Genomic DNA, 11,098 nt, shown 5'->3' with positions numbered 1-11,098 from the left:
AGCTACTGGGGAGGCTGAGGTGGGAGAATGGCGTGAACCCGGGAGGTGGAGCTTGCAGTGAGCCAAGATAATGCCACTGCACTCCAGCCTGGGCGACAGGGCAGGACTCCGTCTCAAAAAAAAAAAAAAATTCCTACCCTTTTGCCAGCATGCCAGGCTTCTGGGTTCCCTTTCCCTGAGTGGCCCTAGTGACTCAGCTTGCTGCATCATCACTCTGGGGGCCAAGCCACATCATAAAAGAAAATTATCTTTCTTCGTTCTGGCCAGAGCACGATACGTGTGACAAAACAGACATTAGTCACTCTGCTTAGCACCCAATATCAAACTGACAGAGCTCAAACTTGCCTCTGGTTGTGCCCCATCATCGTTAATCCAATCTCTGACCAGGAATTTCAACTTGTGGTCTCTGGACAAGATGGTTGCCCTGAGTAATAGAAAAGATAAGCAAGGGAGCCGGGCCAGGCAAGGTGGCTCATGCCTGTAATCCCAGCACTTTGGGAGGCCAAGGCGGGCAGATTGTTTCAGGTCAGGAGTTCAAGACCAGCTTGGCCAACAGGGTGAAACCCTGTTTCTACTAAAAATACAAAAAATTAGCTGGGCGTGGTGGCGCACACCTGTAGTCCCAGCTACTCAGTTGGCTGAGGCAGGAAAATTGCTTGAACCCGGGAGGTACAGGTTGCAGTGAGCCAAGATCTTGCCACTGCACTCCATCCCACCTGGGTGATAGAGCAAGACTCCAACCCAAAATAAAAAAAGAAAAGAAAGGGAGAGAGAAAAAAGCATTGCCTGCAGCAGGGTTGGGAAGGTGAAATGATCAGGGAAGCCAGAGAAAGATCCACCCATTGCAACGACTCTGAAAAGTTCAGGCAGCTGCTTCTTGGTAGCAAAGGGATCTTTTCCAGCAGTCTCATCAGCTCTCAAGTTTCCCCTTTTAGGGGGGAAAACGCTCCCCCGTCCCATGATCCTGTACATGCCTAATGGTCACTCACAGCCTTCAGCAAAGAGTGCAAGGCAGATTATTCCAAAGAGAATAGCAGTTGACATGCTGTAGTGCCAAACCTGTTCTTAGCCAAAAGGGGCTTTACCAAGAGCCCTCATGTTTAAATGTACTTCAGTGCATTGTTGTTCATTTGGCACATTCCACTGTAAGTCACCTTTAGTAAGATTTTGCCATTTCTGTAAGACTTCACTGCCTCCCAGGCGTAATGTATAACCCAAAAAGAACTCAGTTTTCCAGAAATTAAGGATCCCATTTTCCTATTTTTCCCTAGAATATTGACTTTACTCAGGTTCTCTTGATTAACTTAGCCAATGATTTTTTTTCCTACCTAAGCATGCACAAAAAATGAAACAAAGGGGCAGAACACAAAAATCCATGTGAATTTTCAAAAGCCAAATTTTATAACCCCTGCAATATTACTGCTTACCACCAGTTCCTTTCTGACCCAGTCAGATGTAAGAGGCCTCTAACTTGATCCAAGCCAGTTAATTCCCAGATCAAACGTGTTCCTGGACCCAGTCCAGTTTCTGTCGCAACTCCAAACCCAGTTTGGATCAGAAATTTTCTCAAACTCCAAAACACAAATCCATGGAGCTCCAAAATCTGAGAGGGAGCTTACGACGATCCCCAGCCACTCTGAGAGATCCATGGACACAAAAATGGGTCCTGCATTGTCTTCACTCAGCACTCCTGGGGTCGCTAGAAGCTCCATTTCAGAACCCGCTTCTGACACCATCTGATAAAAGAAAAACTTAAGCCGAATTAAATTTAAAGAAGTTTAATTGAGCAATGAACCATTCGCGAATCAGGCAGTCCCCAGAATCACAGCAGATTCACAGAGACTCCTGGGGTGCCACGTGGTCAGAACAAATGTATAGATAAAAAAGGTAAAGTGGCGTACAGGAATCAGAAGTGAGGCACAGAAGCAGTGAGATTGGGCCAGGCGCGGTGGCTCATGCCTGTAATCCCAGCACTTTGGGAGGCCGAGGCGGGCTGATCACTCAAGGTCAGGAGTTCGAGACCAGCCTGGCCAACATGGTAAAACCCCATCTCTACTAAAAATAAAAAATAAAAAAAATTACCCAGGCATGGTGGTGGGAGCCAGTAGTCCCAGCGACTTGGAAGGCTGAGGCAGAAGAATAGCTTGAACCCAGGAGGCAGAAGTGGTGAGCCAAGATCGCGCCACTGCACTCCAGCCCAGGGAGACAGAGCAAGGCTCCATCTCAAAAAAATAAATAAATAAATAAAGGGGGGCTGGGCGCAGTGGCTCACACCTGTAATCCCAGCACTTTGGGAGGCTGAGGCGGACGGATCACTTGAGATCAGGAGTTCTAGATCAGCCTGGCCAACATGGTGAAACCCTGTCTCTATCAAAAATACAAAAATTAGCCAGGTATGGTGGTGCGCGCCTGTAATCCCAGCTACTCTGGAGGCTGAAGCAGGAGAATCGCTTGAACCCTGGGACCCAGAGGTCGACGTTGCAGTAAGCCAGGATCCCACCACTGCCTCCGGCCTGGGTGACAGAGTGAGACCCTGTCTCAAAAAAATAATAAATAAAAATAAATTAAAAATAAAAAGCCATCCTTTATTCTTCCCTTTCCCCTACTTGAAGTTTTTGTTATGTTGATTGACTTAGCCACTTCTTAACTGAAGTGTTCCTTTCTTTCCCCATTACACTTTTATCTTCTAGTCTGGCATGGTCAATCTACATCATAAAAGTCCAGCGAATTGGTCTATCTGCATACCTCCACAAATTGAGAAGTGGGAGCAAAGGGTGGAAACCTTGAGCATTCACATTAATCGTTTTCATCCCTTATAATTTAAGACTCTAATGCAGTCTCAAAATTCAGCCTTTATACAGGCTCCAACTTATGAAAAAGCAAGCCATAGTGTGGAGTAGCCATAAGAGCTCTTGGCTTCCAGAAGCCAGTCTTTGGGGCAGGCTTGGGGAGGTGATGCAGGTGGCCAGATGTTGAAGACTCCTGTGCTTTCAGTAGGATAGCTGTTTAAAATCATTTTGCATGGAAGCTAATACCTGTAATCCCAGCACTTTGGGAGGCCGAGGCAGAGAGATCACCTGATGTCAGGAGTTCAAGACCAGCCTAGCCAACGTAGTGAAATGCTGTCTCTACTAAAAATACAAAAATTAGCCGGGCGTGGTGGCTCACAACTATTATTCCATCTACTCAAGAGGCAGAGACAGGAGAATCGCTTGAACCCAGGAGGCAAGAGGTTGCAGCTAAGATCATGCCACTGCACTCTAGCCTGGGCGACAGAGTGAGACACCATCTCAAAAAAATAAATAAGTAAATAAATTCATCTTGCAGTGACTTGGTCAAGGATTGCCTCTGAAGAGTGTCTTCTAGACTGGAATGTAAATCTAAGAGATAAGAAAACAACAACAACAACAATAAACCTTAGCTCTCTTGTCCCTGAACATTAATACACATTATAAAAGGAACCATTTAAGGCCAGGCGCAGTGGCTCACGCCTGTAATCCCAGCACTTTGGGAAGCTGAGGCAGATAAAATCACTTGAGGTCAGGAGTTGGAGACCAGCCTGGCCAACATGGTGAAACCCCGTCTCTACTAAAAATGCAAAAATCAGCCAGGCAAGGGCTGGGTGTTATGGCTCCTGTGTAATCCCAGCGCCTTGGGAGGCCAAGGCGGGTGGATCACCTAAGGTCAGGAGTTTGAGACCAGCCTAACCAACTTGGCGAAACCCCATCTCTACTAAAAATACAAAAATTAGCTGGGCTTGGTGGCAGGCACTTGTAATCCCAGCTACTTGGGAGGCTGAGGCATGAGAATCACTTGAACCCAGGAGGCGGAGGTTGCAGTGAGCCGAGATCGGGCCATTGCATTCCCACCTGGGTGACAAGAGCAAAACTCTGTCTCAGAAAAAAAAAAAAAAAAAATTACCCTGGCATGGTGGCAGGTGCCTGTAATCCCAGCTACTCGGGAGGCTGAGGCAGGAGAATCACTTGAACGTGGGAGGCAGAGGTTGCAGTGAGCTGAGATGGTGCCATTGCACTCCAGCCTGGGGGACCTAGCAAAACTACATCTCAAAAAAAAAATCTTGTAGGGAAGATAATTATCCTCCATTTTTCAGATGAAGGGAAGCCTACTGAGGTCAAATGACTTGCCTCAAATCACACAGGTAGCAAATAGAGCAACTTGTAGATTAAACATCCACACTATTTTTTCTTAATTTTTGTTTAAGATGTGCCTGGCAGGGCACGGTGGCTCATGCCTGTAATCCCATCAGTTTGGGACGCCCATCACTTTGGGAGGGCGAGGTGGGCAGATCACCTGAGGTCGGGAGTTCAAGACCAGCCTGACCAACATGGAGAAACCCTGTCTCTACTAAAAATACAAAATCAGCCGGGCGTGGTGGCACATGCCTGTAATCCCAGCTATTCTGGAGGCTGAGACAGGAGAATCATTTGAACCCAGGAGGCGGAGGCTTCGGTGAGCCGAGATCGTGCCACTGCACTCTAGCATGGGCAACAAAAGTGAGACTCAGTCTCAAAAAAAAAAAAAAAGGATGTTGGGGGTGGGGGTCTCACTATGTTGCCCAGGCTGGCATCGAACTCCTGGACTCAAGCACTCCTCCCACCTTGGCCTGCCAATGGGATTAATTACAAGCTTGAGCCACTGCACCCAGCCCAAACCTACACACTATCTTGCCATTGGATTTCCTACTCTGTGGAAAACATGCAGCTTTGTTTTTGTTTTTTGTCTTTTTTTTCTCCTTTTTGTGGGAATGGGGTCTTGCTATATTGCCCAGGCAGGTCTCGTACTCCTGGGCTCAAGCTATTCCCCTGTCTCTGTCGCCCTAAGGGCTGGGATTACAGGCGTGAGCCACTGCGCCTGGCAACTTGCTGCTTTGTATAATCTCAGTAGAAGGGCCGGGCACAGTGGCTCAAGCCATAATCCCAGCACTTTGGGAGGCCGAGGCGGGTGGATCACAAGGTCAGGAGATCGAGACCATCCTGGCTAACACGGTGGAACCCCGTCTCTACTAAAAATATAAAAAGTTAGCCAGGCGTGGTGGTGGGCGCCTGTAGTCCCAGCTACTCAGGAGGCTGAGGCAGGAGAACAGCATGAACCCGGAAGGCAGAGCTTGCAGTGAGCCGAGATTGCACCACTGCACTCCAGCCTGGGCGACAGAGTGAGACCCTATCTCAAAAATAAAAATAAAAAAATAAAAAATAATCTCAGTAGAATATGAGGAAAAAAGGATAGCCAGAAGCCCTCCAAAACTGATTCATGAAATAAAACACATAATTGATTTTTTTTCTTAAACACAGAGTATCAAAAGACACAGGACAGGGTGCCCAGATCGACTGTTTTGTGCTCCAAATAATAACATCGATAATTTCATTTTTTAAATTTATTGTTATTTATTTTTTATTTTTGTTTGAGATGGAGTCTTGCTCTGTTGCCTAGGCTGGAATGCAATGGCGCAATCTGGGCTCACTGCAACCTCTGCCTCCCATGTTTAAACGATTCTCCCGCCTCAGCCTCCCGAGTAGCTGGGATTACAGGCATCTGCCACCACGCCTGGCTAATTTTGTATTTTTAGTAGAGATGGAGTTTCATCATGTTGGCCAGGCTGGTTTTGAACTCCTGACCTCAGGTGATCCACCCACCTCAGCCTCCCGAAGTGCAGGGATTACAAGCATGAGCCACTGCGCTCAGCCGATTTTATTTATTTATTTATTTTGAGACACAGTTTCCCTTTTGTCGCCCAAGCTGGAGTGCAATGGCACAATCTCGGCTCACTGCAATCTCCACCTCCCAGGTTCAAGTTATTCTCTTGCTTTAGCCTCCCAAGTAGCTGGGATTACAGGCGCCTGCCACCCCGCTTGGCTAATTTTTGTATTTTTAGTAGAGACAGAGTTTCATCATGTTGGTCAGGCTGGTCTCGAACTCCTGACCTCAGGTGATCCATCCACCTCGGCCTTCCACAGTGCCGGGATTACAGGAGTGAGCCACCCCGCCTGGCCAATAACAATAATTTTAAAAGCAAAACCGCTCTGTAGGTTATTTGCCCACAAGCAGCACTTGGCTCCTGGCCTTAAAAATGCCAGGAGAAGACTGACAATCAGGCCACCGCTTTGTGCCCATGACGGAAACGGCAAAGCCCATTTTTAAATTTTTATTTATTTTTTAAGAAAGGGAGTCTCACTCTGTCGCCAGGCTGGAGTGCAGTGGCATCATCTCGGCTCACTGCAACTTCCGCCTCCTGCTTTCAAGGAATTCTCCTGCCTCAGCCTCCCAAGCAGCTGGGACTACAGGCGCACGCCACCATGCCCAGCTAATTTTTGTGTTTTTAGTAGAGACGGGGTTTCTCCATGTTGGTCAGGCTGGTCTCAAACCCCGACTTCAGGTGATTCACTCGCCTTGGCCTCCCAAAATGTTGGGATTACAGGTGTGAGCCACTGCACCCAGCCACTTTTATTTACTTATTTTTACTTTTTGCAACAACGTCTCCCTTTGTCACCGGGGCTGGAGTGCAATGGCGCAATCTAAGTTTACTGCAACCTCTGCCTCCTGGGTTCATGCAAATCTAGCTCAGCCTCCCAAGTAGCTGGGATTACAGGGATGCGCCACCATGCCCAGGTAATTTTTCTGTGTATTTTTAGTAGAGATTGGGTTTCACTATGTTGGCCAGGCTGGTCTTGAACTCCTGACTTCAGGCGATCCACCCATCTCGGCCTCCCATAGTGCTGGGATTACAGGCATGAGCCACTGTGCCTGGCCTCATGTGTTAAGTTTTAAATTAATTGGTTTAATAATAAGAGCTTAAATACAATATTTTGTCAGAAAAGTGAAAAACGTAATGCCTTTTATTTAGTTCATGTGACTTGGGTAATCTTTGGGAAATAAAGATGGGTTTAAAGATTATTGATAAAATACAAATGTCTTCAAAATGTAAACATGTGGTCAAAATTATGTTCAAATATTAGGTTTGCTAAATGCTTTAAGGTCATAAACTGCTTCCTTGGCTTTTGAAAATTGTTTAACTTGCCTGTTTTCCAGCTCGGTAAGGCCTGGGACATATGCAGTTGGCCACACCTCTAGGTATGCTGGAAATAGTCAAACCTTATGAGAACATAACTTACCAGGTTTTATATTAAAGTTAAAATTGCTGAAATTCACACTTCAGCTGTAATAGGAAATATCCTCTCCACTGGGCAAAAGCTGAGGAAATGACTGTAACTTTCCTGCATCCTCGTCATTTACACAGGGCATACCCCAAGTAGAGGGTATTTAAACTCCCAAAAATTCTGTAACGGGGGTCTTTGAGCCCCAATGCTCGGGCCCACTCCCACATTGTGGCATTGTGGAGTGTACTTTCATTTTCAATAAATCCCTCCATTCCTTCCTTGTTTGTGCGTTTTGTCCAATTCTTTGTTCAAGACACCAAGAACATGAACACCCTCCACCGTTAACAAAAGCATATTGGCGGGGGCACGGTGGCTCACGCCTGTAATCCCAACATTTTGAGACGCCGAGGCGTGCGGATCACCAGGTCAGGAGATCTAGACCATCCTGGCCAACATGGTGGAACGCTGTCTCTACTAAAAATACAAAAATTAGCCAGGTGTGGTGGCGCGCGCCCGGAGTCCCAGCTGCTTGGGAGGCTGAGGCAGGAGAATCACTTGAACCCAGGAGGCGGAGGTTGCTGTGAGCTGAGATCGCGCCACTGCACTCCAGCCTGGGCGACAGAGCGAGACTCCGTCTAAAAAAAAAAAAAAAAAGCATATTGATTGGACTTGCAGTAAGAAAACTCAATTTTGACTCCCAGGTTGGCCACTCATCAGCTGGCCAAAAAACGTGTTGTCCATTCAATCTGTCAGTTCTTCAGTTTCCCTGTGAGAAAAATGGGGATGATACCTATAGCACAGGATTTTTTTTTCTTCTTGTAGTAAGTGGATTAAATAAAAGAATAAATAAATGAAAGAAAAGCATTAGGCAAAGTACTTAAAAATAATTTTAACATCTGAATCCAATCCACTTATCAAGGACTTACTATGTAAAAAGCATTGTGATGTGTTTTACATACATTATTTAATCCTTACATTAACCCTGTGAGATAAAGCATTCTCATTCTATTTTACTGATGAGGAAGTTGAGCTTCAGAGACATCAAGAATCTTGCTCCAGGTTCTCAAACACTAGATGGCTGAGCGGGCATTCTAATTCAGGATTCAAACTCCAAGGCTCATGCTCTTGAGAACTTTCCTTTTCCAAGGTATTGCTTTCTCTTAAATTAGCTAATGTGTACTAACTTGTGGAGTTTCTTTCCTGGAGAAAGTTAGAAGGGTCTCTCGGGGTTTCTTTCTTGGAGCAGGTTATAAGGGTCTTCTCGAGTACTTTTTAGGTAACAAGAAAGCTAAATAGATTTTTTTGGTAGATACTTGCCAATATTTTGTATTCGTTTTATATTTTATTTATCCAGAGACTCTAAGGAGTTGAAACAGAGAGGACCGTTAAAGAGGCGCTGTTGCCAGATTTTCAGGGGCAAAGTCTTTGAAATATATATTTTAATGTATGAAAGCTTTAAAAAATATATACATATATAGAAATAATGAATATATGTGTGTGTGTGTGTGTGTGTGTAACAGTATTCCCCAAACCTACACAGCCGGTCCTCGGGGAATATCCTCTCAAGCCCTGAGGTGCAGGGCTGGGAAGGAGTGGGTGAGCGGCTGGGTCGTGGCAGGTTGGTCTGGGGAGGCTGGGGAGGCAGGAGGAGAACGGTTGGCCCCGGCAGCGGCGTGTCGGGGGGCGGGTGGGGCTAGGAGGCCGCCCGGGGGGTGGGGTCTGCGGCGGGCCGGCCCCCGCGTGCGCGTCGCCTCGCCGGGCATTTCAAAAGCTCGCCGGCAGGGCGCGGCGCTAGCTCCGTGTGCCTCGCAGGCGTGGTGGGCGCGTCCTGGCAGCCGCCCGCCTGGTTCTCGCGGGATCCGGGCCCCGGCTCGACGCCGGCTCTCTTTTTGACGCCCCGCCGCCGGGGTTGCCATGGTTCATTTCTTGCACGCGGGCCACACGCCCCGGAACATCGTCCCTCCTGACGCTCAGAAGGATGCCCTGGGCTGCTGCGTGGTACAGGTGAGCACCGGGGTGCGGGCGGCGACGCGGACCTCGGCGCCACGTCCAGCTCCGGCGAGCGCAGCGAGTCTCCTGGGACGCTGCCGAGGCACTTGCTGGGGAGTGTGGCCGCGCGGGGCTGCGGTCTAGATGCCGAGCCCCTTCCAGGCGCAGGCGTCGCCGCGGAGGTGCGTTGTCGGGGGAGGCGGCCTGGGCGCCGCGAGCGGGGGGGCTTTTCTGCGCCCGGCGAAGCGCGTGGAACTTGCGCCCTGAGGCAGCGCGGCGAGAGCCCAGTCCCAGAGACTGGGGCGAGCCTCCTCAGGATTCCTCGCCCCAGTGCGGGCTGCTGTGAGCTTAGACGTAGGTGCAGGGCATGGCACTCGGCTTGGCCCGTAGTGGACGGTGTTTTTGCAGTCATGAACCCAAACGCCGCAAACCTTGACCGTTTCCCCACCCGTGTTGTGGACGCGGCGCCCCGCGGAGGCGGTGACCCTTTGGCCGTTACCACCTGAGGCCCGGGGCCGGGCGAGTAGCTTAGTCCGGCTGGGGGAACTGGAACCCGAAGTCTGAGATTGTTTCAGTTCCGCGCGTCCACCCCCGTCCCGCCCCCGTCCCCGTCCCGTCCCCAGCCTTTGCCGAATGCCTGTTACTCTTAGCTCTGGACAAAATGCAAACCCAAAGAATGTGTGTTTAGCGCCTACTGTGTGTTAAGTGTCGCCTTTCTTTTCTTTTTTTTTCTTTTTTTTTTTTTTTTTGAGACGGAGTCTCGCTCTGTCACCAGGCTGGAGTGCAGTGGCGCTATCTGGGCCCACTGCAACCTCCGCCTCCGGGGTTCAAGCGATTCTCCTGCCTCAGCCTCCCGAGTAGGTGGGACTACAGGCGCGTGCCACCATGCCTGGCTCATTTTTTGTATTTTTAGTAGAGACGGGTTTTCACCATGTTGGCCAGGATGGTTTCGAACTCCAGACCTCGTGATCTACATGCCTCGGCCTCCCAAAGTGCTGGGATTACAGGCGTCAGCCACCGCGCCCGGCCAAGTGTCGCCTTTCTAAAGCAGTCTGGTAACCTCTAGTCTTTTGTAGGCTTTGCTAGGCTCCATTTTACCGATGTAGGGAAGTTGGGAGCTCTGAAATTTAGTTGACTTGCTCGTGAACTTGAATTTCACCTCAGGTGTTCAGACCTCTGGCCCCACTTTGGAAAAAACCCGCCAAGGGCCACCCTTGGGGAACTCGAGGGATTGAGTGGTGAAGGCTCTACCCAAAATTTATGGAGAGAAGGAAATGTTCTGATTAAGGTTGTGCTTTACATATTAACGCCTTGTTGGAAGACTTTGTGCCCTGCAGTGATCTAGCCTGTAATCTTTTGAACTCATTTAGAAAAGTTATATAATTTGTGGATTTGTAATTAATGGAAAACTTGGATTTTTTACGTGTGTACTAGCATCGTCTCAAGCACATTTTTTCCTGCTTGGAATCGAAACAAGATTTCTTTACAAAAGTACTCACACCCATTTTCTCTGTCTAGTTCTGGGTATATCTCATTTTCTTTGTTAAGGATTTTATTTATTTTTAATTAATTATTTTAATTACACAAATATTGCATGAATACTTTTTTCCCTATGAAACATACATACAATTATTTCCATTTGTCATTTCAACCTTCTCTTAGCAATGTTTTGTAGTTTTTAATATAAAAGTCTTTTCACATTTTGTTAAATTTGTTCCTGTTCTTGATACTATTGTAAATACTTTTTTTTTTTTGAGACGGAGTCTCCCAAAGTGCTGGGATTACAGGCATGAGCCACCGTGCCCGGCCAGCAAATACTTTTTAAAACTTTATATTACCTTGTGTATATATAAGAATACATAAAATTGATTTTTGTATATTGATCTTGTATCCTACAGCCTGGCCAAAGTCACTTAGTTTCTTTATTTTTTTGTAAATTTTTAAAGATTTTCTACACAGTCATGTTATTTTCTTTTTATCCTTTTAATTTTTTA

At 47.5% G+C, this 11,098-nt stretch overlaps 1 protein-coding gene across 7 annotated transcripts in view; it reads left to right on the top strand.

Moving 5' to 3' along the window:
* Nucleotides 1-8,825: 8,825 nt before the first annotated feature.
* Nucleotides 8,826-11,098, top strand: part of ZYG11A (zyg-11 family member A, cell cycle regulator) — a 61,676-nt gene continuing 59,403 nt past the window's right edge. For 4 of the 7 annotated variants that reach the window (XM_055349086.2, XM_055349080.2, XM_055349104.2 and 1 more), the window contains exon 1: nucleotides 8,887-9,119. In XM_055349086.2, coding sequence (XP_055205061.1) covers nucleotides 9,030-9,119 — 90 coding nt within the window. In that variant the 5' untranslated portion in view covers nucleotides 8,887-9,029. Of the gene's footprint in view, nucleotides 9,120-9,139; nucleotides 9,459-11,098 lie in introns of those variants that run through there. The other 3 variants (XM_004025810.5, XM_055349103.2, XM_063698623.1) reach the window with 3 other exon arrangements.

This window comes from Gorilla gorilla, chromosome 1 (assembly GCF_029281585.2).
Source record: "Gorilla gorilla gorilla isolate KB3781 chromosome 1, NHGRI_mGorGor1-v2.1_pri, whole genome shotgun sequence".
Classification (NCBI taxonomy): domain Eukaryota; kingdom Metazoa; phylum Chordata; class Mammalia; order Primates; family Hominidae; genus Gorilla; species Gorilla gorilla.
The sequence above is the reverse complement of the archived record's forward strand: the minus strand, read 5'-3'. Positions and strand labels throughout refer to the sequence as shown.